The sequence below is a fragment of the Phocoena phocoena genome, chromosome 1 (assembly GCF_963924675.1).
Source record: "Phocoena phocoena chromosome 1, mPhoPho1.1, whole genome shotgun sequence".
Taxonomy (NCBI): domain Eukaryota; kingdom Metazoa; phylum Chordata; class Mammalia; order Artiodactyla; family Phocoenidae; genus Phocoena; species Phocoena phocoena.
The window spans coordinates 118,259,022-118,286,845 of NC_089219.1; the positions used below are offsets into that span (position 1 = coordinate 118,259,022).

The window sequence follows — 27,824 nt, forward strand, 5'->3', positions numbered from 1 at the left end:
TAACTTGAATCACATTTAGAGCTAGCAAGGTTCTCAGATACAACCTAACCCAGTACCCTTATCTCGCAAAAGAGAAGAGGAATACCCAGAGAGGTTAGGTGCCCAAGGTCACACAGCGAAGAGTGCAAATGCTTGATGTGAAGTAGCAGCACTGTCCAGTGTGGCTCCTTCAGGGGACTTCGTAATGCTTGATGTGAACTGTTTCATTTAACTACAAGGTAAGTGTGGGGATGTGCATGGTGGATGGTGAGGGATGCAGGGAAGTCACGAAACATGATGGATTGCCTTCTTTCAAAGAGAGGTAAATCAAGCCTTAGACAGAAGGATTCATTATTTGTCTCATACCATTTTTGGTCTGAGGCAACCTTAAATTCTTCATTTGTGACTCTACTAAATACTGGCAGGTGCTTGCTCCTTCTAGGGGACGGTGTGTGTGTGTAGAGGAGTTACACTGTTTAGGCATTGTTGTCTTTTTATTTTTCTTCCTCTGGAAGATGATTTTAATGTCCCTTATCTTTCTACTTACATGAGATACCGTGCTAACCATTTAGAGGAGGGTCTGGGTTAGGTATTAGAGGAGAAGGATAGAATTGGTCACAGTCGGGGTTTGTTTTGTTTTATTTTTTGCTCTTCACCCACCTATGCCTCTATTTTTACTCAGAGGGAGAAGGTTCTAATACATGTTTTTAATGCGCTGCAAGAACTAGCGGAGGGAAAAGCAACCTGAAAGCAGGGGATTGTTATTAGTAGTGGTACTTACCTTCATCAGTCACCCCTTTGGGCCCCTTAATCATTTGGTTTGTTGTTCAGCTCACCGTGACCTGTCAACATGCTCTCAGTCAGAAAAAGTGATGGCTGTATTCCAGGGCCTGTCTCGTCTCCTCTCTATAGGGAGCAACCACCACTCAGAGGCTCCCTTGAGTACACAGCCCGAAATTGCCTGCCTTTGAGTCTGCCGCTGTGTCATCCAAGGGCCTGTTTAATTTGCCCTCTACCATCATGCCGATCTCTCCACACTGAAAATGCCTCCTTCCCACAGAACATCTGTGTTTGGATGAACCTCTCTCCCTGCTTCTCAGTGTTCCAAACAGCAGCGAACTTGGATATTTCCCGCCCTGAAGGCCTCCTTATGTTCAGAGGGCGCCTTTGCCATGTTTTTCTGACCTCATTGGCATTCTGTGCCCTTCCCAGGTCGTTGATATTGTCCTTGGGTGTGGAACAGAGTGGGAAGCAACAAAGGAAATGAGGGCAGCCAGTGCGATTAGTACGGGAAAGAATTTGGGGTGGGAGGAGATTGTATGCTTTCCACTGAGTGGTCTGAGAATATTCCAGATCCTATGAAGTTAATTTCCAGAAAGTTCTTCCTACTCTTCTTGCTTCCTGTTATAAGATGGAGTTGCCTGCATACCAGAGAGCTCATTACACATGTACTGAATGAAAGGAGGAGTGAATGAATAATTGTATTTGCTGGAGCCAGGATTCTGGGCTGATGGGGTGCTGGGGCTGTAGGGAACAGATGTTGAGAACAGGACTAAGTCAGAAGATGTGGGTTCCAGGCTTGGGTTTTCCGCCAATGACCTGGGGAACTTTTTTACCATCTTCAGGCAGTGACTTCTTCATCCATAAGATGAAATATCTGATCAACATTTGTGGTCCCAAACATTTCAAACACAACGATTCCTCTAAATTTTTGTTGAAATAGTTCAGAATCTTTTGCAGAGGGAAGGAAACCAACAAAATTCACCTACTGAATGGGAGAAGATATTTTCAAACAATATATTTGATAAGGGGTTGATATCCAAATTATATTTAAGAAACTCATGTAACTCCATATCAAGAAAGCAAACAAGCCAATTAAAAATAGGCAGAGGACTTGAATAAACGTTTTTCCAAAGAAGGCATACAGATGGCCAATGGGCGCATGAAAAAATGCTCCACATAACATCATCAGGGAAATGCAAATCAAAACCACAATGAGATATCACCCCACACCTGTCAGAATGACTGTTACCAAAAAGACAAGAAATAAGTGATGGGGAGGATGTGGAGAAAAGGGAACCCTCATGCAAACCTCATGTTTGTGGGAATGTAAGTTGGTGCAGTCACTATGGAAAACAGTATGGCAGTTCCTCAAAAAACTAAAAATAGAACTACCATATGATCCAGCTATTACACCTTTCGGTATCTGAAGAAAATGAAAACACTAATTCAAGAAGATGTATGTATTCCTATGTTCATAGTAGCATTATTTACAATAACCAAGATATGGAAACAACTTCATTGTCCACCGATGAATGGTTAAAGAAGATGTGGCATACCACTCTCTCACCACTATTGTTCAACATAGTTCTGGAAGTTTTAGCCACAGCAGTCAGAGAAGAACAAGAAATAAAAGGAATCCAAATCGGAAGAGAAGTAAAACTGTCACTGTTTGCAGATGACATGATACTATATGTAGAGAATTGTAAAGATGCTACCAGAAAACTACTAGAGCTAATCAATGAATTTGCTAAAGTAGCAGGAGACAAAATTAATGCATAGAAATCTCTTGCATTCCTATACACTAATAATGAAAAATCCAAAAGAGAAATTAAGGAAACACTCCCATTTACCACTGCAACAAAAAGAATAAAATACCTAGGAATAAACCTACCTAAGGAGACAAAAGATCTGTATGCAGAAAACTATAAGACACTGATGAAAGAAATTAAAGATGACACAAACAGATGGAGAGATATACCGTGTTCTTGGATTGGAAGAATCAACATTGTGAAAATGACTATACTACCCAAAGCAAGCTACAGATTCAATGCAATCCCTATCAAATTACCAATGGCACTTTTTATGGAACTAGAACAAAAAATATTAAAATTTGTATGGACACACAAAAGACCCCGAATAGCCAAAGCAGTCTTGCAAAAGAAAAATGGAGCTGTAGGAGTCAGGCTCCTGGACTTCAGACTATACTACAAAGCTACAGTAATCAAGACAGTACAGTACTGGCACAAAAACAGAAATATAGGTCAATGGAACAGGATAGAAAGCCCAGAGATTAACCCACGCACCTATGGTCACCTTATTTTTGGTAAAGGAGGCAAGAATATACAGTGGAGAAAAGACAGCCTCTTCGATAAGTGGTGCTGGGAAAACTGGACAGCTACATGTAAAAGAATGAAATTAGAACACTCCCTAACACCATACACAAAAATAAACTCAAAATGGATTAAAGACCTAAATGTAAGGCCAGACACTATAAAACTCTTAGAGGAAAACATAGGTAGAACACTCTATGACATAAATCACAGCAAGATCCTTTTTGACCCACCTCCTAGAGAAATGGAAATAAAAACAAAAATAAACAAATGTGACCTAATGAAACTTAAAAACTTTTGCACAGCAAAGGAATCCATAAACAAGAGGAAAAGGCAGCCCTCAGAATGGGAGAAAATATTTGCAAACAAAGCAACTGACAAAGGATTAATTTCCAAAATATATAAGCAGTTCATGTAGCTCAATATCAAAAAAACAACCCAATCCAAAAATGGGCAGAAGACCTAAATAGACATTTCTCCAAAGACGATATACAGATTGCCAACAAACACATGAAAGAATGCTCAACATCATTAATCATTAGAGAAATGCAAATCAAAACTACAATGAGGTATCACCTCATACCAGTCAGAATGGCCATCATCAAAAAAGTCTATAAACAATAAATGCTGGAGAGGGTGTGGAGGAAAGGGAACCCTCTTGCACTGTTCGTAGGAATGTAAATTGATACAGCCACTGTGGAGAACAGTATGGAGCTTCCTTAAAAAGCTAAAAATAGAACTACCATATGACCCAGCAATCCCACTACTGGGCATATACCCTGAGAAAACCATAATTCAAAAAGAGTCATGGGGGCTTCCCTGGTGGCGTGGTGGTTGGGAGTCCGCCTGCCGATGCAGGGGACGTGGGTTCGTGCCCTGGTCCGGGAGGATCCCACGTGCCGCGGAGTGGCTGGGCCCGTGAGCCATGGCCGCTGAGCCTGCGCGTCCGGAGCCTGTGCTCTGCGGCGGGAGAGGTCACGGCAGTGAGAGGCCCGCATACCGCAAAAAAAAAAAAAAAAAAAAAAAAAAAAAAAAATTAAAAAAGAGTCATGTACCACAATGTTCATTGCAGCTCTATTTACAATACCCAGGACATGGAAGCAACCCAAATGTCCATTGACAGATGAATGGATAAAGAAGATTTGGCACATATATACAATGGAATATTACTCAGCATAAAAAGAAATGAAATTAAGTTATTTGTAGTGAGGTGGATGGACCTAGAGTCTGTCATACACAGTGAAGTCAGAAAGAGAAAAACAAATACTGTATGCTAACACATATATATGGAATCCAAAAAAAAAAACAGTTCTGAAGAACCTAGGGGCAGGACAGGAATAAAGATGCAGATGTTGAGAATGGGCTTGAGGACACAGCGAGGGGGAAGGGTAAGCTGGGACGAAGTAAGAGAGTGGCATGGACTTATATATACTGCGAAATGTAAAATAGATAGCTAGTGGGAAGCAGCCACATAGCACAGGGAGATCAGCGTGGTGCTGTGTGACCACGTAGAGGGGTGGGATGTGGAGGGTAGGAGGGAGATGCAAGAGGGAGGGGATATGGGGATATATGTATATGTATAGCTGATTCACTTTGTTATACAGCAGAAACTGACACACCATTGTAAAGCAGTTACACTCCAATAAAGATGTTAAACAAAAAACAAACAAAAACAGTGCCAACTTATGGCCCTATCCCGGATCTGCTGAATGAGCATCTCTGAGGCCTGGGTCTGGGATTCTGCCACTTTATCAGGAATCCCGAATGGAATTTAAAACAAGTTTTAGATGCCCTGGTCTACAGAGCTGGGTAAATACTTAAATTCTACATTTATGTTACAAGGACAATGAATATTCCTTTTTTTAAAAAGCAGCTCCTCTGCTTCCTTTTAAGTAGTGTGCCGTCTATGGAGATTTTACTTATGCCCAGCTTTCAGTGATACGTCTGTTGCTGAAATAAGTTATGCTGGGCTTGAGGTTGATAGATAGGAACTAAATGTCTCTACCTGGTATTCCCAAGAAGCCTCAGATATTCTAGAATTTGGATTCGGTACCAACTTTGGTCTTTGTCTTGCATTTCTTAGGTTTCATAGGAATGAACGGTACAAGTCGCTGAGCCACACAACAATGTCAGGGACTGCCGTGGCTCTTGGGTGCCCTGTCCTTCAGAATCTGGCTCCATAGGCACAGGAGCTGGAACTTAGGGAAGCTGGGTAGCCCAGAGAACAGAGGTTCATGTACATGACCATCCCCCTGATTTCTTACCTCTAACTGTGCCATAAGATGATTGAGAATAGCCTTGACCAGTGAAGGAAGCTCTAAATTACTTCATTTAATGAAGTATGGATCAAGCAGAAGATAAGGTACTTATCAGTGTGCTGTGGAGTTTGGAATAATTAAAGTTAGATCTTCTTAAAGTCCTTATGCCCATGAAATGGAATCTAGGTTTTAATAACTTAAGTTGTTAATCAATTAATTAACTTATGGGAGATTTATTTTATTATACCTTTATGGACAGTGTCATGTTTTCTCAGGCTCTGTGAATAACCACTGTCAATTAATTTATTTAATTGATTTAACCACTGTGTTCATTAATTTATTTGACATTCATTTGTCACCCTCCTGTGTCCTGGTGCTATATTCTTGGGTTACAGATATGTGTAAGTCATTTTTCTTGCTCTCAAGGAGGGCATGGCCTAGTGGGGAAATACACAACCAATCAATGGTGAGTGATAGCGGAGGCTTGTATATTGCTGTAGCAACGAAGTGGATGGTGCAGTTCCGCGGGAGCATACGGGAAGGGGACGTTGACCTGCAAGGCTTCTCTGTGGAGAAGGCTAAGTAGATCTTTTAAGAATAAGCAGGAGTTCACCGAGCAGATTGCGGGGGGAGAGGGCATTCTGGGCATAAACATTAGCAAATGCAATTACATGGAAGTATGGAAAAGTATGGCATGTTTGACTTGCACGTGGGAGAGTAACAGCAATACCCTTTCGCAAGCAGCATTTAAGGGGACTTGCCGTGAGAAGAAATGTGTTTGTTACAGTGTCTTCAGATTTTTATCTTTTATTGTGGTAAAATATACATTACGTGAAATTCTCCATTTCAGCCATTCTTAAATGTACAGTTCTGTGACACCTACATACAGCATTTACATTGCCGTGCAGCCATCACCACTGTCCGTCTCCAGATCTTTTCATCTTCCAAAACTGAAAATCTGTACTCATTAAATGCTAACTCCTCACTCTGTCCCCTCCCCGAGCCCCTGAAGACCACCATTCTGCTTTCTGTCTCTGAATCTGACTGTTCTTAGGTACCTCATGTAAGTGGAATCATGCAATATTTGTCTGTTGGTTCCAGCTTAACATAAACATCACTTAACATAATGTCTTCAAGCTACATCCGTGTTGTAGCACGTGTCAGAATCTCCTTTCTAAGGCTGGTAAATCCTATTATATGTCTCTAACACATTTTGTTTATCTGTTCGTCCATCAGTGGACACTGGAGTTGCCTCCACCTTTGGGCTGTTGTGAATATGCTCCGAATATGGACGTACTCAGATTTTGTATCTTATTACCTAAGCTGTTAAACTTTCAAATGTTAAGTGCAAAATGATTTCCTACAAACCCTTGATAAGACAGTGCCTTTGGTTGAGGTGCTTACAGTTTTGTTGTGGAGATGTGTTTGCACTCTTGAAAACAAGACTGTGGGCAGAATATGATTAAAATACCCAATGGCACTAGTAGAATTCACTTTTAAATTTCCTGTGATCATGAACAGGAAGCAAAGCCTCCAAAGACTTACTCTGGAAAGGTGGTGAACACAGCTGATTATAAGCCGAGGACTTACCAAGGAAGAGCATCACTATCTGCGTTTGCAAATTAAATCTCCTCTCTTGGTAAAGTAGCCTCTGAGCATCTTGATTCATAACTAAGCATTGTGGGGACAGTGGGAAGGAGCTAGGCAAAATAAATTTTATGGAGACGCGTGAAAGGACCAGCTTCCTACATAGCTGGTGAGAGAGTGCGATCACTCGGTAAGTTGTTTGTAGACAAGGTAATTGAGGAACCAAGGATCCTTATTTTTTGAAAAAAAACTAGATTCTTCAGGGAGCTAGACATTATTGTGAAAATAGACTGTTAAGAGGGTGTGTGTGTGTGTGTGTGTGTGTGTGTGTGTGCGCGCGCGTGTGTATACAGCCCCAACCTTCCTGACTACTAAGAAAGTGATTCTGTTACTTCTATTTCTGCAGTACAGCCTCAAGCCCAGGGCTGGGCCAGTCCCTTCATTAACTCACTCCCCTGTTACAGACCTCCTGCTTCCCCTTCTTGGACACCCTGTGGCCGACACACAAGATTAGGAGGTAGTTCTGGGAGTTGGGGACAGGGAAGCATTGGGGTATCAGAGATATCCTGTTCTGTTGGCAGCTCTCTGACTTCCCGCCAGTGTTCTGGTTGAGTGTTTACTCCTGGCTCCTGCTGGATCTGAACCCCTCCCTCTACCCAGTTTCCCCTTCATGGGCCTCACTGGTTGGCACAGCATTCTAAGTTCCAGGGCTGCTATTCCCATGCAGGGTCCCAAGGCTCTGTTGATGAACCCTAGACATTTAGTCTTTTAGTCAGTGGTTAGTGTTCCAGGGCTTGTATTGTTTTGTTCCCTACAAGGTCAGGTCCTGTAAGGCTAATCTGTCCTTGCTGGTGGGGCTCTGACTAGCAAAGCAAATATATCAGGTCAGTCTGGCCATGTTGGGGGAAGAGCCAGGCCTGTTGGCACAGACTCCAGAGCTGGCATGGGCTTTGTGGGAGGCGGGCCTGGGCCACAGACGGTGGCATCAGCAGTCCTGTTTGTTCTTCAGCCCCTAGCAAAGCCTGGGCGGACTAGATTCCTATCCTGAGGAACACAGATGCTTCCTCCTGGGCCCGCCTGCCCCTCGGAGCAGCACAGTCTGGTAAAAAGGAGGGCTTGTCTCTGTGGGTCTCTTTTCTCTGTTCTAGTCTCTCCCAACATCTCCTCTGTTCCAAATCTATTTTCCATCCCCACAGTAAGCACAATAACATGGTTGTCCAAGTGAAATATAATTGCCATATAAATGAATGGTTTTATGATAATAAAGATTTAAACCTTTGCAGACACTTGATTTCATTTCCCTAGTTTTCAACAAAACTACCGTTTGAGTACCTATTCTTCAGTTGGAAAGGGTTTGGGACATCTGACCACCAGACAGGTGGAGTAGGTGCAAAGTGTGTCGAACCTAAGAGCCTTCTAAGCAGCAGTCAGGTAGTACATACTGGCAGCTGTAACAGGGGCTAGAAGCCTATTTCATGCCTCTTCTGCCCTCTTCATTTTGAAGCACTCCAGAGAGCCTTCCACCAGCTGTTGTAAGGCGGAGCACCTGTATTGTCACTGTCACTGAGATTATAATGCAATCGTTTGGTCATGCTTCTCACAGTAACATGTAGTTACGGTGCCCCACACACCATAGAAGAGACGCCTGGGAGTATGTGCACAGTGATCGAATTAGAGGCTGTTTTCCAGTTCCAGCTAAAAGAATGTTTAGCTGCATTTTGAGTTCTTAAGATCAGGGTATTACAGGCATGGCCAACGCTGTCAAAACACGAACTGTGGAAATAGTTCAGATTTCAGATACACAAGCAAGGAGCTGGTTGGGCGTCTCTTGCGAGCCTTGGGTCGGGGGATACCGATTTTAAAAAGATCCCAGAGAGAATGAAACCGATAGGGTGGTGGACCAAATAAGAAAGAGATATGGCCAGCTACAAGATTTTCCTGGAAATATAAGACATTTAAGGGTCTGGTTTAGCAGGCAATATGCTCTCTGAAACCAGGGCTGGGAGGTGACATCCTGCCCTGCAGAGGTAGGTACTTAGTATTCACTGCTTTGACTTTTTTGCTGGAAAAAGGGAAGAAGGAAGTGCGTGGAGCTTGTGAGAGTGACGTGCTGGAAGAGAGCGAAGACAATAAAACAGGCAAGGATTGACCTGTCTAGGGCAGGTTTTATCCACCTCCGGGTGTTTCCTGGACTCTTAAGCCCTTGTCTCCCCCCTGAGTTCATCAAAACACACCTCTCTGCCCTCCTTCGACCGGCAGGAGCAGCTATGATTTTAGTGATTTGTCCCTAAGGGAGGCACAGCTGAAAGACTGTGTTCATTGAAAGCCTGTGAGCAGAGGTAAATGCAGGTGAGGTCAGGAAACGGAGCTGGTTCACCTCTCCCAGCAGGCACAAGGCCAAAGTCAGCCAACTGACAGATCCTCGTGCTAGTTCTCCCACCCAGAGGTAATTTCAGTTCATCTAGAGGTGCACCTGAGCAGAATGCTGCAGTCAGGGGACACACCGCAAATCGTAGCTGTGTCCTGAAGTGCATGCCAGTCACACAACTCTAGCCTTCACCAGCTTACAACCGTTGACCTAGAGAGAAGTTTGTTACGTGGCCGGGGCCGTCTTATAAGCCAGACTCCAGTACAGATAGCACTTCTCCCCATCCTGTCAGATACACTTGCTCTCTTTTATTGTATTACTCTTAACTGGCTTTGGGTTCCCAGACTCTGAGGCAGAGTCTGAAGCTGAAGTTTTCTTCTCTCTCTCCTATGTGTCTGCTGCTCCGGTTTGCTCTTCTTTCAGGATCGCTGGTAAAAAGGACAGCTGTTGGCAGGATAGAGTGATGGGGAAGCTGGGAGAAGTGACCACCAGACTGGGGAGTGATGTATGTTGCCATCACCTGTAAACTCAGATCAGCAGTAAACCAGAACCTGCCCTGACGATGTAAAGAAAAATGTTTCACCTCAGTTAGCTAGGTCATGTCCTTGTCTCTAAGAAGCTGACAGCCAGTGGGCATCAGCAGTAACTCTGCAACAGAATAAGAAAATGAGTTGAGACCTCAGTGGAAGGGCTAGAATACAGACACGGTAAGACGCTCTAATCTGAGTTCTTAAAATCAGAGTATTAAATGGCATGGCCAAGGGAAAGTTCTGGATTTCTCGTGAGACTTTCAAAGTAGGTTATGTTTTCATCTTGTTAGGGTGGATTAGGTTCATATCTGTCAAAATACCAAGTAGAAATAGTTAGGTTTTAGATGTCCAGGCAAGGAGCTGGACGCCTTACTAAATAAACTTGGGTGGTGGCATGGTGGGAAAGGGTTTTGAGTATAAAAGGTCCCAGAGAAGAGAGCCTGTAGGTTGGAGTAGAGATTTTGGCCCCGGGTCTTGTACTGTTATTGTTTTAATCTGTAGGCCAGATCTTTGATTAGAGAGCGTGGCAGGTTAGTTTGCTAGGTGGTGATACCAAGACGGGAACCAGATGGAAATGGGTAAGCGCTCAGAATGAAGTTCAGTGAGGAAAGTGTAGAATTATTCCACCATTCTGAATATCTGCACAAACCTAAGAAATGGCTGTGAGTGAGCAAATGGGATAGAAAAATATCTGGGATTGAGGATGAGAGCCAGCATCCCTCAGCAGTGTAGTTGTGGTTGAAGCAGGCCTATTCAGGATTGCAAATAGAAATTTAGAATATAGGGTTTGTAAGGTAATGCCCTCCCTTATAACTATCATTAGTCAGATCCTTTCTAGAGTACTCTCTAGAATATTTTAGGTTAATGGGGCTATGGGTGAATTTGGAGACTGACCTACAGATAAAAGAATTTGGGACTTGAACTTGCAGAGAATAACTTAGATATCATAATGATCTTTAAGTATGTAAAATCCCTGATTTGAAGATGGGTGCCAGCTCTTCCTAATCTTCATTGAGGTTGGAATAGAGCCCCAGCAGCATTTGGGTAGACACGAGGAAAACTTGCCTGCCAACGAAAGTCATTAAATGTCAGAATGAGTTATTCAGAGAAGGTTCTGGATTTCTCATGAGATTTCCAAAGTAGGCTCTGTTTTCATCTTGATAGAATGGATCAGGTCCATTCCCATGGCCCTACCTGATAGCTGAGTGGTGAAACCAGTGAGCATTCAGAGTCCCTGTTCCAACCCAAATATTGCCGAGCCCCTGCCTACAGACATCTGCCTGCTTTTACATCCCCTGAGGTGCTTGATGTCCCCAGAAACTGCATCAGCTCCCTAGACCCATCTGTGGCCCTCTTTTCCAGGTCATGAGCTCTCTGGGGCTGTGCAGATGCACTGATCTAACTGGATTGTGCCCTTTGTTCTCTTCTCACTTGCAGTATGAGTTTAAAGCCAAAAACATCAAGAAGAAGAAGGTGAGCATTATGGTTTCAGTGGATGGAGTGAAAGTGATTCTGAAGAAGAAGAAGAAGGTAAGTGACTCTGAGCCACAAACTCTGGTGAAGAGGGAAGGAGGGGAGGTAGGCATGGGATAGCTTTTCTTTCTAGGCTACCTTCTGGACAGACTCCTTCCCTTATCTGGTGAGGTGGTCTGCTTTGACCAGCAACAGTGTTGAGAGGCTACAGCTGGAGCAAAGGGTGAGGCAGGGGCCCAAGGCCTGGTCAGCTGTTCGGCTTGCTTAGTCCTCGTATCTCATGAGTGACAAGGGTCATCTCCTGTCATCCTGGCATTCATACCCCTTCCCCCATTTGATACCTTTGCCTTTGAGTCTTGATCTTGGGAAATGCTTTAAATTCAAGTGTGGACAAGTAGCAGGATTCAGTGGAGGAGGGGATAAGAGGCGGCTTCCTCAGAAGTTGTCCCATTCTGTTGCAGGAATAACTCTCAGTTCCAGCTGAGGTGGCGTCCGGCCCCATGGTGTGTCCTTGTGTCCTCTTGTTACAGTTATTGCTGCTTTAGCCCATCTATTTAAATAGTCCCTCAAGACCCAGCCACTGCTGCTATTCAGCCTGCAGGAAGGCTAGAGCGTGGCCAGCATGTTGCTTTTCACTGGGTCAGTGTGGCATGCTGGAAGGAGCCCTCAGCTGAGAGGAGAAGACCTGGGTTGTAGTCCTGGCTCTTCTTTTTCTGACTGTGTGGTTCTAAGCAAGTTATTTTGCTTTTTGGAGCTTCAATTATAAAATGAAGAGTTGGATTAGGTGAGCACTTTACCCTTGTCAGATCAATTATTCTGCACCAGCTCTGGCACTGTGCTTTTTGGTGCTTGCATGTGTTTGTATAGGTCACCTGTGCTTATTCAGGTTTTTGAGAACCTTCTGGGCTACAGAGAAAGCAGACCCTAGAGGCCAAATAGGTTTGTGTGTTCCTGCCCCCTGAACTCCTGAGGCAGGATGGGAACCTCAGAGGTTAAACACTTCCCAAAGCAGCCACCAAGCCCCCTCTGTTTGCCTAGCCTGTCCATGACTGTTGAATGGTGGTATGCCTCCGGGCTGTGGGGAGAAGCATGTTTACAGGGACTCCCTGCTCTCCAGAGAATGTTTTAAGGGCAGGGGCCATCTCTGTAAGCTCAGCACTCACTTGGACACCTGGTACGTGTAGTGTGTTTCCAACGATTTTGGCTGTTGGCTCGCTGGGTAAATGAACATGTTTTGTGTATCGTGGTCATTAAATCAGGAAGAACTAAGTACTTAGCAGTTGGGTCAAATGAAGTCTCATTTGTTACTTTTGGCTGTCACATTCTTCTCCCTCTTTCTCGTCTGTCAACCTTCCCATTTAAAAAAAAAAAAAAAAAAACACAAGGATGAGAGCCTTCCCAAGCGTAGAAAGGCCTCAGTGGAAATTGCTAACTTTATGAGTGGGACTTCTTCAGTACCTCTGATCTTCAGGTGCTCTATTCTAATGCAGGCAGTAGCTAAATATATTGTGATCATCTCTTACTGAGATGTTAAAAAAAAAATCTTTTTGGTTATATTAATGTGTCTAAAATGCTGTTATCTTTTTTTTTTTTTTTTTTGTGGTACGCGGGCCTCTCACTGTTGTGGCCTCTCCCGTTGCGGAGCACAGGCTCCGGACGCACAGGCTCAGCGGCCATGGCTCGCGGGCCCAGCCACTCCATCGCATGTGGGATCTTCCCGGACCGGGGCCCGAACCCGTGTCCCCTGCATCGGCAGGCGGACTCTCAACCACTGCGCCACCAGGGAAGCCCTAAGACGCTGTTATCTTGAACTGATGCTAACAGATAATTAATCTCAGATTCCTATATGAATCTTAGGTTGTATTTGTGGTGTGAACCCAGCTACTAAGAAAATTGGCTTTGCGTTGTTTCTCGATCAGTATATTTTCTTCAACTCCCAACTAGGCCCAAGTAACGATCTTTCCTGTGTATATGATAATGATTATTTATTATAGTATTGGAATCACACTGTTGCACCATTTGCTAGGGAGGGGCTTCTGAAGAAGGAAGATTAGTCTTGAACTTCATCCGAAGGAGTTTTCTACAAAAGGACCCTAAAGGGCCTCTGTTTCTTGTGGTTTCTCATATACACCAGTAACTTTGTTGGGATAGCCTAAAGCATTGTTCTAGAAAGGCTCTGCTGTTCTCATTAACAAATATTTACTGTGTCAACCATGTTCAAGGAACTGGGTAGGATACACAGGGGTATTAGATATGGACCCTTTCCAGCAAAGTTAGCTATTTTGAATGACACTATATGCATACATTGGTCTATCGTAGCTCCTATAGCATTGCATTGTAGTTATTTGTCTCTTTACCCCGTAGGCTGCGAGCCTTTAGGGCCAGGGACCGTGTCTTCTTTCCAATTCTATTTCATCTGTTTGAGAGGGTAGAAGACCCGTGGGGGCAAGCTGATGAACGTAATTACACACTAAGATGGTACTGAGAACGGCTAACAATAATAGCTAACACTGATATTGAGCCCCCGCCATTTACCAGGCCTTGTTTGATGCAGTGTATACTTATTAGATCCACACAACCATCCTGTGAGGTAGGTACCATTTTAAGGCTTGGTTTGCAGAAGAAGATTAAGCAACTTGCCCAAGACCTCAAGTCCCACCAGTGGTGAAGTTGAGGTTTGAACCAGGTCTGTCTTGTTCACATCCCAAGTGGGTTCTTCCTACTACCATGTTGCTGTGTGTGTACTAAACTCTTCAGAATCCCTTAGAGAAAAACTGCTCCATAGGAAATGCCTAATTAATTAATCCAGTGTCTTTAACGTCTAGCCTTTACCCTGTCACTGGGATATCACATCACAGGGAAACTAGTTTCCTGCTCAAGGAGTACTGTTAGTTCCTATAGAAACACACAACTTAGATCTATTTGGGTAAGAAAAGGAGGCACTTAGAATTATAGAACCAGAATTTGGGAGAAAGAGCTTTAGGAATGCTCTAGTCTGATCCCCTAATTGATTAGATGTGGTAACAGAGGACAAGAGAGGCCTGGTAACGGTCCTGAGGTCACCCAGCTAGTTATGGAGCCAGGACTAAACTGAGTCCGGTCTTCTTTCTACCATGTTTTCTGCTAGTTTTAAAACCGGCATATTAGGAATTTTGTGCGTTGTGTGAGAACTTATTAAGTGCTTCAGTTTTGAAATGCGTTTTCTATATCTATATAGGTTATACCTTAAGATGGGTGGTAGCTGTGTTTTCAGGCTAATCCTATTCTGTCTGGAGGCATGGAGAACTTGCCAGGCTGAGTTAATGTGGCCTTTGCACAGTGATTTTAAAAATTTCTTCTTATTTTTTGAGAAGTCACCATTGCTTTCAGGAGCATAAATAATGATAAAGCGGACAGACTTTGTGACGTGCCTACTGATAGTTTCCAGTAGGGATAGGAAATAAATGGAAATACAAATTCTTCCTCTACTTTTGGGTTCCTAGGGAAGGCCTTCAAAAATGCCATATCCATTTCTGGGTTCCAAAAGGAGGAAGGAGCTCTGTGATAATTATCCCTGACTCTGTTTTCTGTTCTTGGCCCTGTTCCAGGCAGACCTCCCTCTGAACCAGTTCCCATATAATATTCCCTGGCAGGAGATTTTGGAATAACAAAATGGCTGTAACTTTCCACGGGGGACTGGATATTTGCACTCATTAGATAAAGAAAAGAGAAGAATCTAAACTCAAGGATGTGCTTACCTCATTCGGTGGTCTTATAAAAGCATACACTTAAAGCCTGTTACCCTCTCCCTCTGTTGAAAGTGAAAAGCTTCCTGGCAGTGGAACGTGAAAACCTTTGAATTCATCACTTAGAGTAGCAAAGAGAGCGTGGGGTCTAGAGGTAGACAGATTGGACTTGAATTACCCCTGGACTAGATGGCCTCGCAGGGGAGTAAGTTAACTTCCGGAGCCTCATTGTTTGTAAAGTTGAGATGAATTTTGATAGTGTCAAGGAAGCAATATATAAAGTTCTTAAATGGAAGAAAGGACTTTTTTTTCCCCATATCAACTGGGAAATTTCCTGTGAGAACAAAAAGTGAAGCAACTGAATATGACTTTCCTATATCTTTCCTTTTTTTTTTTTACTTTCTCACTTTCTGTGTTATTCTAGGTCCTCCAACAAGTAAATGCCAAGACAGGATTAAATGCCTGTGGGAGGAGGTGGGGAGGCAAGGCTGGGCTAGCTGTCAGATTTCAGTGTGGGTCTGACTCCAAGTGAAGGAGAGAGGAAGGAAGGACGCAGGTAGGTTGGGTGAAGGTCTCTGAGAGCACAGCACGGTCTGAAGAAGGTTTGGCAGGGCCGTCAGGGAGTTCTGAAGCCAGTCATCTGTCAGAGGATCCCTGTGTCTCCTAGGAATGGGCTTCCTCAGGATCCCCACACACTGGTCATTGTCTGGGGGCAGGGCGCCTGCGCTCACGTAATGATGGATTTCAGAATGCAGCAGCCGGGGGGGCCCTTGGTTAGTTAAACTTCCTGTAATTGGAGGTCTGTGGGGCACCTTCTTGTGATAACATCTTCTCTTCTCCAGAAATTTTTTACTAGCCAATATGTGAAGCAGAACCTTCTTTCAAGTGAAGCTACTCTCTACATCTCATGACTTTTTAATTACCTTGGAGTAAGGAATTCATTTTTAAAAGAGAAGAAAAAGGGGAGGGAAGGGGAGACTGCTGGGGTAGGGAAAGGCATGGAGAGAGACAGGTTAATAAACTAAGTCAGAGGCCTCTTAAAAGGCTCAACAGTGCCTTGAGTGTCCTTTGTAGGTACGGAGGGGACAAAGAGTAAGAGAAAGAAGTGATACCCCAATTCTGTATATGTATGGCAAAATGCCAGACAGCTGCCCCAAGGGCACCAGTCTGCTCCGCTAGGTGCTCTGCCAGACCCACTCATATTTTTACCCCCTTTTCTTTATATTTATGGAGCTAGTGAGGAGGTAGATCTTGTCTCCCTGGACCTCACTCACTGGCCTCAATGCTGGTACTGTTTGTGTTCCCAGTGATACCAGTGAGGCCCTGCCTGAGCCTGGGCTTCAGGTGCAAGGAGCCTGAGGACCAGCCTCAATCAGTCCTGCTGGTCCCCCTGGGCTCTTTGCAGTGAGTACGGCTGTGAAGGGTGGTGCTCTTTCCCTCAGAAGCACTCAGAGAGGTGCTGACAGCTTTAAAGATGTATCCCCTCTTCCTTTCCTCTTCTCTTCCCCGCCTCCACCTCCTTTTCCACTCCCACTTGGACTTGAAATGTCTTCATTTCCTGGCATATGTTGGAGACCATAGCTCATTGAGGATAGTGGGTAGCAAAACTGAAAATTTCCTCACATAGCTACCAAGACTCCAAGGCTTATTTCCAAGCACTAAAAAAAAAAAAAAAAAGAAGTGGTTTTCAGGTGTAACTTGGAGTTGTGGGAGTTTTCTGTGGACTGTAATTACCATTCAATAATACGTCTCTGTTTTATGGTTGATGCCAACTTTGATTTATAATCCCATAAAGGTAGATCAGTAGCTTTTCTTCCTGTTTTCTTTCTCTCGTTAACCTTTTTTTTTCTAAAATTTTTTCCTTAGAAGAATGTTTCCATGTAGAGAAGTGAGGAGGGGGTAATCTCTTTGTGCGTGTGTTTTTTTCTCTACACTGTTTGAAAAATGGAGGAGATGTGTAAAACAATGTCAGAGCAAAGAGAAGAATCACATCGTTTTTAAGACACGCATTGCCTCCGTCTGAGTTACGCTATTCAGATAATACCATGTTGACTCTGAATTGTACCAGAGTACCTGCACGGGTCAAAAAGTCAGGAGAACTTGATTCTAGTCTTGACTGGGCTATTAACTAGGGGGACATCTTGCTCAAGAAACTGCACTGCTCTGGGTCTTATTTGAAAGATGGTGGGATAGGAAGGATATTGAGTGTGTGGCAAGGAGGAGTGGAGAGGCTTTAGTTATCAAAGTGTTGGGGCATCATTCAGGCATTGAGGAGATTGGGGTAAAATGCTCCAACCATATTTGCCTTAGGTTCTTGAATAACTGATACGTTGTTGAGTCCCGTCTACCCTCCAAACCCTTTGAGTTATTTTGATAATTTCCTTATCCCTGCATAGATTGAACGGACTCATGCAAGGATTACTGCAAGACCTTTAAAGGGAGATCTAATGGGATTTTATGGATTTTACTTAAATGGATTTTAATGGGATTTTCAGAAAAGGAAAATTAGTAAGTAAGTAAGTGAGAAGATGTTTACTGTTTTTGGCCAGGATATTCTATACCGTTGCTGATACCACTTTAAAAAGGAAAGTATTTTCTGCCTGCTGTGGACCCTTCTGAGGTTCCTCAATAAATTAACACAAGGTTCCCTGGGAGTCTGGTCTCTCCATCCTTCTCCTCATGTCTTCCAGAGAAAGAAAAATATTTATTCTGTATTTTTTTTGCCTCATTATTCTTTCTTTTTGATGAATGTATTAGTTGCATTCCTTAGACTTGCAAGGAGGAGTCGTGCCCAGATCAACTTTAACGGAGGCTTATTTCAGGCTAGGCGGAAACATGGGCTGGCACACAATGCTTCCTCTTCCTCAGCGGTGCAGTCTGTTTGAGTGGAAAGTATGCAGCTGGTCACAAACACCACCTACCGTTCCTGGGGGTTCAGCCTAGGCTCCGTCTAGGACTCGGTAGTCTCCAAAGAGAGGATGTGAGTGGGTGGAACTGGATCTTCTCATCGTGGTGCTCAAGGACTAGGCAGGTCTGGCCAGCCCCTCCGTGACACTTGACCTTCTTCATGTGCAGTCAGCTGCTGATCCTGAGCTCCGTCAGTCACGGCCCGGTTAGCAAGGATGGCTCATCAGATGCACACAGCATGAGCCAAGTCACCCACACTCAGAAAGAACCCTCTCTGGGGCTGCTTTCCTCCGAGGGGGGCAGTGGGTGTGGGCAGCTTCTCAGAGTTTTATGGACTTTTTGGTGCACTGAGTTATTAACTCTTGTGTTAACTTTGAAAATTACATCAGAGCAGCAAGGACTCTTATGAGCAGACTTTCTTTTTTGTTTGTTTGTTTGTTTCTTTGTGGTTTCTTTTGCGGTACGCGGGCCTCTCACTGTCGTGGCCTCTCCCGTCACGGAGCACAGCCTCCGGACGCGCAGGCTCAGCGGCCATGGCTCACGGGCCCAGCCGCTCCGCGGCATGTGGGATCTTCCCAGACCGGGGCACGAACCCGTGTCCCCTGCATCGGCAGGCCGACTCTCAACCACTGCGCCACCAGGGAAGCCCGAGCAGACTTTCTTGATAGTAAGAACATGAGAAAACTGAGGCTCGATTCCCTCAGAAGCAGAGCAGCCTCTGCTGTTAGTCATCCAGGTGTTTAGTTCACAGTGGCTGTTTATTGAGTTAACACCAGGGATGGGCCTTGGCCAGGGACAGTGCTTAATGGGATCACCACCGGTTGGCTGTCTTTAGTGTCAGGTGACCCTTCCTGTGCCAGGCCTGAGACTCCAGAGGACCATGCTGTACGTGAAAGAGATCCTCCTGGTGGGGATTTCAATGTATACCTTTTCTCTGGTATAGAAAAATGGCTCTCAACCCTAGGGTCACATCCCAGTCACCTGAAATGTTTGTTAAAAGCTACAGATTACAGGGCCTCACGTGAACTTAGGCCCACCATGTGAATGACTCCAAAGAGTTGGAGCCCCAGCATCTGGAGTTTTTTTAAAAACATACAAACCAGACTTTCACTTTTTGGATGGGTGCATTTTTCTCTATTCTTCCTGCTAAAGTACAACTGGAAACCCTGGACATTATCTGTAAAACAAACGTAAAGGTGGGGCAAGGCAGACTGGCTGGGGACACACGACATCACGCAGCCGTGAGCTGCCTGAGGTTAGTTTTAATCTCATATATCCCAGACTCGGAGCCAAAGAAGCCTGCAACCTGGATATGGCACAGAACCCCAACAAAGCCTGCTCTCTCTCTAGCCAGAGGAGGAGGGAAGGGACGGCATAGCAAGGCAGAAAACTTCCAGCCAGACAACACAGAAAAACGGGCTCCCCACCACCCAGGCCAGCAAAGACTGTGAGTGGGAAGCCTAGACTCCCCCTTTGCCAGGAGTAACAAGGGATTCCAGTCTCTCCAGCTAAGAAGAGTGCAGGGACTTTCACCCCTGCCAGCTGGTAATGAGCCCCCTACCCCCTTTCTCTTCCATGGGGAGCTTAGTGTGTTCTTCCCCAGGTGTCCTGAACAGCATTGCCCCTGTGACAAAGGCCAGTGAAGGTGGAGCAGAATCCTCTGTCCCTGCACCTGCGGGTGGGACCTGAGGGCATGTGGTGGCTGCTTCTCCAACATGTTGGGGTGCTACTGACTTCATCAAGCATCTGGGGTCTCCAGTACTGCGCCAGAATCCTCTCCCCCCACCTTCCTACATCCTCATTCTTGTCCTCATCCCCAGCTGCTAAGGGATCTGTCTCCTTTGTGTTCACAGAACGTTAGGTTCAAAGCCCGATGAGTATCCTTTTATGGGCGGCTGTAAATGTACTAATTAACGTGTCAGGCTCGTGTGCAGCCTTTTCTCCCCCTCTTTAAGGGAGGGAGGCTGGGGTCCACATATCATTTGCATTTGATGGCATCATTCAGTCTCTATGACCCCTTCTCCCTTTTGTGCTCCCTGCCTCTCCTGTTCCTCTGGAGTAATGTATGATCTTTTTTTTTTTCCCTTGGTGACTTCTCCACGAAAGATGATTTAGATTGCAGTCTCCTGAGACCCCTTGGCCCCTGCCTACCCTCTGCACCCGTGAGAGACACTCTCCTAAAGTGCTTGAAGGAAACTGATCAGACCAGATACGTGACATTTTCCACTTGTTCTTTTGGAGCAGTCGACTCCAGGCCTCTTAGAGGGAACAAGGCCAGAAGCAAATGCATGTGTTTGCATAAGCATTAGTAGCTCAATGTGTGCCCTGGTTCTGTAGCTGAGGACAAGCCTAACTTATTCATTTACAGCTTCTTTTATTGCAGAAAAAGGAGTGGACGTGGGATGAGAGCAAGATGCTGGTGATGCAGGACCCTATCTACAGGTAAGAGCCCAGTCCCCAGGGTACACCTGTCCTCTCTGGGAGCCATCTGTTGGGTTGGTGGGTCCAGACAGATTAAAATAAATTTCTCCTTTTTCCCTCCTGAGACCTGTTATTTCTGTAGATGTAAGTACAAGGAGCAAATCTGCTCTATCTTTAAGAAAGAGAGGAAAATCCTTCTGATGCTCAGTAGCACTAAGGGAACTATGAAGGATTTCTGCTTGATGTTTAATGCATGTCTTTTAGTTGTCACTTGAGACCTTTTCGTTTTGTGCTAGTTTTATTTTAACAGGAGTTTTTTTCTCACTTTTTTGTTTAACTGAAATTTCATAATTGCATATATGTTGGTAAAAATGAGAGAACTGGGTTTTTCCATTACGCTATACTTAAATAATTCCCCACAGTTATCTGTTCTTCCTTTCTGCCCCTTCAGATACTGAGCATAGATAAGGGGGTTATGATCATTTGGGACAGCAGAAAGTCACATATAACATCCATAGAAATTGCTTTTACAATGAGACTGGTATTCCTATTCAGATTAGATGACTGCCGTTCATGTGTACTCTCTGGGCAGAGGGATACCTGTTAGCAATACATACAGAAAGCCAGGGCCCTCCTGGGACCCACGCAGGGCCTTGATTCATCTGTGTCATTCTTCTGTCCTAAATCTCCGCTGACCAAGCCCTACCCCACCTCTTACTCCTTCCTGTTTTCTTCACTGGGGGGAAAGGGGTATTAGCTATTCTTTTGGGATTTGGGCGTCGAGATTTAAGTTTTGATTCTGTCTCCTGTCAAATTACTTGCCTTGGTTGCCAAAGTGAATTAAGGTTGGCACTCACCTGAGAAGTTGGCATCGTGGTGGCCCTGCTAAGTCCAAGAGTAGCTGCCTGTGAAATGGAATTTCCATTCATTCACATATGTATACATATTTAGAACACTCATCCCAGGTACTGTGCTAGGTAATTTAGTAGATGGCGAAAATAAGTTATGGTCCCTTGTTCTCAGGAAGCTTTAGTCTAGTAGGGAAATGGAGTCCTGAACAAATCATTGTGGTACAAGACAGTGTGTCTGACAAAATGGATTTCTTTCTCTGTGTTTCTGTTGTACTTGTGTTTGTTGAAATACTTGTTATAGTTACTGCTACTTCAAAATGAATCTGTCTTTTGCCACTGGGCTGTGAGGCTCTTGCCAGTGAAGAACTGTGTTCAACTCACTTTTGTATTTCTAGCACCAAGCCTGTGTCTGTTCTCTATGAGGCATTTAGTAAATGTGTGATGGGTGGATGGATAAATGTATTGAATTAATACCTGAAAATTAACGTAAGTGGTATGGTGATTCACAGGAGGGAATAATCACTTTCTACTTGAGTGATAACGAAAGGCTTTAAGAAACAAGTTGTGTCGGAACTGGGCTTGAAGGATGTGAATGGACAAAACCTCTATCATTTGCGCTTTGTAAAAGGAAGTGATTCTTGTTTTTTTTTTTTTTGTTTTTTTTTTTTTTACAGTGGCATCATATCCATACAAAAGCGACCTCTGTGTGGGATGGTGGTCATGAACTTTAACCTTGCCTTTTCCTGGTTTGAAAGAAGGAACTTTCCCCAAAGTTTTATATCCCAAATAAGCTGTTGTTTTTATTTTTTTATAACAGCTTTATTGAGGTATAATTGACGTATAAAAATTGAGCATATTTAAAGTGAATAATTGGGTAAGTTTTGATATATGTGTACACTTCTAGAACCATCACCTCAGTCAAGATACTGAGCATATGTCTCCCCCAGAAGTTTCCTTGTACCCTGTTGTAATCTTTCCCTCTCTCCCTCCCTGCTGCATCTCCCTCCTGCCCCCCAAGTCCCCAGGCAACTACTGACCTCCCTTCTGTCAGTAGAGATGAGTTTGTATTTTCTTGAGTTTTGTATAAACAGAGTCATACAGTGTACAGTATACATATGTACAGTATACCCCCCACTGTTTTTTGGTCTGGCTTCTTTCATTTAGCATATTTATTTTAAGATGCGTTCCTTGCCATTGCATATATCAGTAGCTTGTCCCTTTTTATTACTAAGTTGTATCCCATTGTATGAGTATAACACAATTTGCTTAGCCATTCACATGTTGATGGACATTGTGGTGGTCTCCAGTTTTTGACTCTTACAGTGAAAACTTCTGTGACTGTTCATATTACAGTCTTTGTATAGACATATGCTTTTATTTTTCTTGGGTAAATACCCAGGAGTAGAATGAATGATTATTTGTTAGGTGTACACTGAACTATTTTTTTAAGTGAATTTTAAGTGATTATCTTTTTGGTTGGTGAATCTCGGAGTGATTTTTAAAGTGCGTCTCTTTATTTTTTAAATTTTTATTTATTTATTTGGCCACGCCCTGTGGCATGTGGGACCTTAGTTCCCTGACCAGAGATGAAACCTGCTCCCCCTGCAGTGGAAGCGTGGAGTCTTAACCACTGGACCGCCAGGAAAGTCCCTGTTGAACTTTCTATGAGACTGCCAAGCTGTTTTCCAAAGCGGTTGTACCGCTAGTGGTGGTTGAGAGTCCCAGTTCCTTCACATCTTCGCCAACATCTAGTATCATCAGTCTTTTTATTTTTAGCCCTGCAAGTATGTGTGATGTAGTATATCCTTGTGGTTTTAATTTGCGTTTTCCTAGTGAGTAATGATGCTGAGCATCTGTCCACCGTATGTGCCATTTGTATATCTTTTGTGAAGCATCTGTTCAAATCTTTTAGCCCATTTTTAATTGGGGTGTTTTGTTTTCCTTTTATTGAATTTTGAGGCTTCTTGATAAATTTTGGATACATGTCCTTTATCAGATATATGATTTGCAAATATTTTATCCAAGTCTGGCTTGTCTTTATCTTAATAGTGTCCTTTGAAGAAGTTCATATTATCATTTTTTAAAGTGTATGGGTTGTGCTTTTGGTGTCATATTTAAGAAATCTTTGCTAACTCAAGGACACAAAGGTTTTCTTCCTGTGTTCTCTTCTGGAAGCGTTATAGTTTTAGGCTTTATGTTTAGGTGTATGATCTATTTTGATCCAATTTTTTTAATATGGTGTGAGGGATATATCAAAGTTCTTTCTGGGGGTTTTTGTTTTGTTTCAGTTTTGGGTTTTTTTGGCAAATGAATGTCCAGTTGTTCCAGCCTCATTTGTTGAAAAGACTATTCTTTCTCCACTGCAGTACCTTTGTTAAAAATCAGTTATCCACATCTGTGTGGTTTATTTCAGAACTCTTTATTCTGTTCCGTTTATCTAATTGTCTGTCTTGACACCAGTACCACAGTGTCTTGATTGCTGTAGCTTAATAACAGTCATTGAAATCAGGTAGTCTCACTCTTCCAACTTTGTTCTTTTTCAAAGATTTCTTCCAATTAGTATTAGTATGTTATATTTTTTCCATTCATTTTTAAGAAGAAAAATGGGTTTTGGTAGGGAGTAGAAAACATCAAAGAAATCTTAAAGTGAATTTTTCCTTGGCCAACCTCCATGCAGCAGACTTTCTGGTTGTAGATTTCTTGTGGATATCTTCCTAATCTATCAAAATTTAGCAACCTGTGTTTATGAACAAAGGGATGCTGTTCCAGTTTCCTAGATACTTTTTCCCCCTCATGTATTAAATTGTGGGTGTTTTAGTCTCTGTATGTGTGTATTTGTATATCTGTTTGCTATGGGTAGATGAAAGAGGACTTTTTTCTAAACTGTATGTGTCCCATTTTATCATCAATAAGAACATTTATTATCATGATAATATAGTAACATTTACAAGTGAGCTTTTTCCTGGGTACAATTATTTTTCTGCCCTTAAGGAACCACTCTAGTTGGATTCAGTAGCACTGCTGAAGAATACATAGTTGCTGTGCCTTTGATGAAACACAGGATTACTGCAGCGTTCACATTAGGAAAACTCGTTTATGGTAAAACATATTCTTCCTAGTCAAAAGAAGGGACTTTGCCACAGCAGTAATGAAGTTTTTGTTTTTTATTAAGTCAAAATGTCAATTTGAGTCTTTTGCATCTCTCACCTAGAATAACAGAATCATGTTTTTTAAATTGTGATGAAATATATATATATATATAATATAAAATTTGCCATTTTATCCCCTTTTAAGTATACAAATGAGTAGCCTTAATTACAATGACAGTGTTGTGCAACCAGAAGCACTGTTTCCAAGATGTTTTCATCACTCTAAACTTTGTGCCCATTATGTACAAACTCCTTATTCCCCCTCCTTGAACCCCATGTAACTTTTAAAATCATGAACTTTAAGAGGTTAAAGTACTGTGGTGAACATCTAGTCCATTTTCCCCTCCATTACAGGATGCCTCTATTTCTCTAAAGTATTTGCTATTATGGTCTTCTTTGTTAAGTGAAGGCAAATGTCTTTGTTTATGTAATTTTCGTCCATTTATCCTAGCTCTCTTCTCTGGAGTTACACATACATAGATCTTATTTTGCTAACGTTTCTGAAGCCATTCTTTATAATATTTTTTCTAGACTTCCTAATCTCAAAACATCATATTTCTTCATAATATATGTTGGAATTTAATACAATATCTCATGCTGTCTTATCAGTGTAAATTATAGAGACACAGTTTTACCCTCATGATATGGAGTTTTGCATTTGTTTTTTAAGAATTAGATCATAGTGTATTTTTATTTGTTAAACAAACTGTGTTACGTCCTAGGTCGTGGTGGATTTATTGTCCAGAATCCTTAGGATATTCACAGTAATTGTTTTCAATCAAGATTTTTAAATCATTCTTTATTTCTGTAGTTTGCTCTGTTTTATTTTTTAGCCTAAATACAGAACTTTACATATACCATTGTTAAATTAGATATATTTCATTTGAACCCATTATTCATAGTTTTTGGATTCTTATGAATCAGAGTGAATCAGGGACGCAGGCAGCTATGAGTGTTACGGCATAAGGAATTTGTTTATAGGATTTAGACCTACACAGTTGTGATAGGAGCTGGGAAGTAAAAGTCCAGAAACGACCAGAGAGGAGTCATGAGCCAGCCCTGGTATGTGTTAGACGTCAAGAGTGTCCAGGATGCTAGGTGCGCGTGTGTGCTAGAGTGGAATTGTGCAGGGGCACAGGTGCCAATGTCTGTGAAAGGCATTTGATGGCTTGAAGGTCCTTGATGGCTGCTGCATTTGAGTTTGCAGTGAAGCTTCTGCTGGCAGTCCTGGGTTCACTGTTGTTCAGCAGGGCTGACGGTTATGAAGGACAGCCAGATATATGGGGCACGGAAGAGTGAAGACAAATTGCAGCTCACTAGCACCTCCATGTTCATCCTTTCCTGCCTCTAACGAGTGATGACCTTCAGAGCATCATGGCTACTTCATTCTGGCCTCCTAAACCTCCCACACGTTTCTCTTGTGAGCAATCCTAAAGTGCAGTTCTACAGGGAAGCGAAGATATACAGTTCTAGCTTAGCTGAGTTCCCCCAGTATAAACCATCACAGCAGGTTCTAGTAACAGGCTAACTATATCCCTCTTCGTTTTCTGTTAAGCGAAACTTTAATATTTTCATCCAAGTCACTGATAGGCTGTTGAATAAAATGGGAAAGATGGGAAATGTAGACTTCATGTTTTTATTTTTCTTTATTTTCACTTCCTTAGTTAATATGCTTATTTTACCTTTTCTGGTGTAAAGGGCATGCTTATTTTTTTAAAAAAAAGTTTAAAAATGGCACTGGAGTGGTTGTACTGTTACAGAAGTCACTGTGCTTTTGAATTTCAGTCTCCCTACCTTGATGTCTTCTACATTTTAGTCTTATTGGGCACGAATAGAATTAACATATTTGGGTAGAAAAAGTCTCTAGGACATTTATGTTCTTCATGCTAGGGATCAGATTGTCAAACAAACAAAAATCCTTTTTTTGTGTGTGTGGGAGGGGGCAGTGACCAGAGGAAGTAAATAAATCAACCTGAAGTCTTCAGGAGACAGACTGGAAGTAATTCTCCAGTTTTGAGCATAAACGATCAAACCAGGTTGAGCCCCCGTAGGGTTTCCAGCCATTCCCCAGAAATGGCATTCATTAACATCCAAGCAGTTGGTGAGATGATTAGAAATCAGAGAAAGTGCATTCTAGTTTTGGCCCTGCACATTGAGCTGTGCTTGGATTTTGAGCAGGTCACAGATTATTCAAGGCTAACTGGGGAAGGGAGGAAAGAATGCATGGAGAGCGGATGTGCAGTGCTGGTCACTGTGCTAGGCACTGAGGAAAGCAGTAATTTATCAGTCTGGGTCCAGTGGGGGACAGAACTCACTCAGTGATTTAAATAGGAGAAGGATTATGAAGAATTACTAAGTCGTAACAAAACAGTAACTTCAAGATGTAAAGAGCAGTCTTAAGAGTCCTCTGGGGCTGAAGGAGAGTACAAAAAGGAGGACCAATCTGGGGAGGAAGACCCCTCTCCTGGGCTGGGTCTCAGATTTCATTGTGGAGGATGTGTTGCAGCATCTGGATGGCAGAGAAGCTCACTGGGTTGCCTAGGCCAGAGTGGTCCCCAGTTGCTTGGAAAACAGGAAGCAACCCTCAGGGGCTGGGTGCAGGAGAAATGCAGCTGGTCGGTGGGCGCACAGAGGGAGTAGGGGTGTCACTGTGGATGGGAGGCTAGGGATGCTCAGGATCTTTGCGGGGAGGGCTGTAGCTAGGTGGGACTCACCCAGCCACGCTGGGAATGTGAAGTCGCTGAAGATCTATATTCTGGGCCACGTGGCTGGGACAGACCACCACTAGATGTCCTGCTAATGGGCTCTACGGCAGCTGCAACCAGCAAGAGAAGCCCTTTCCTCCTGCAGTGTCCTTCCATTATACAGAGAAATTCGAATAGCCCGCTTACTGTAAAGGGGGGAGTACATAAAAGAATTCTGCCCATTATCACAGAGCATGTATTGAAAGGGCAAGAAATTGATAACTGGTACAAGCGATGAGCAAGACATAGTTCTTACCCTTACATCTATAGTCAGATGAGCTTTGACGTATGTTTTCCTCAATCCTAACGACAACTCCAAGTGGTAGAATCTGTCCTTCCCATTCTTAGGATGAACAAATTAAACTCAGAGACATTAGATAACTTTTCCATAACCGCATAACTAGTAAATGTTTGGAGAAATACCTGCCTGCCGAGCTTTCGTCTTTTCTGTTTTACTAACTCCACTCAGTGTCGTCCGCCTCTCAAGACAAACCCACTCATTTATTTGCCTTCATATTATTGTTCTGATCATTTCAAACTGATATATCACAGTTCAGGACGTCTTGAAGGACCAAAAAAACTAGATTTTAAGGCAAATGAAATGTTTTCTCTCTTGGGGATTGATAAACCTACTGTGTGATACTTGGTGATTTCTTGGGTAGTCAAGCACCCCATGTAGTATGTTTAACTTAGTTCACAGTCAAGAGTTTAAATGATCA

At 43.1% G+C, this 27,824-nt stretch overlaps 1 protein-coding gene across 4 annotated transcripts in view; it reads left to right on the top strand.

The window, feature by feature from the left end:
• The window catches only part of LOC136128358 (carboxyl-terminal PDZ ligand of neuronal nitric oxide synthase protein), a 312,580-nt gene that overhangs the window by 205,734 nt on the left and 79,022 nt on the right, over positions 1–27,824 (top strand). For 2 of the 4 annotated variants that reach the window (XM_065884183.1, XM_065884191.1), the window contains exons 3-4: positions 11,273–11,365; positions 20,309–20,382. In XM_065884183.1, the coding sequence (XP_065740255.1) occupies positions 11,273–11,365; positions 20,309–20,382 (167 nt within the window). The remainder of the gene's footprint in view (positions 1–11,272; positions 11,366–20,308; positions 20,383–27,824) is intronic. The other 2 variants (XM_065884175.1, XM_065884197.1) reach the window with 1 other exon arrangement.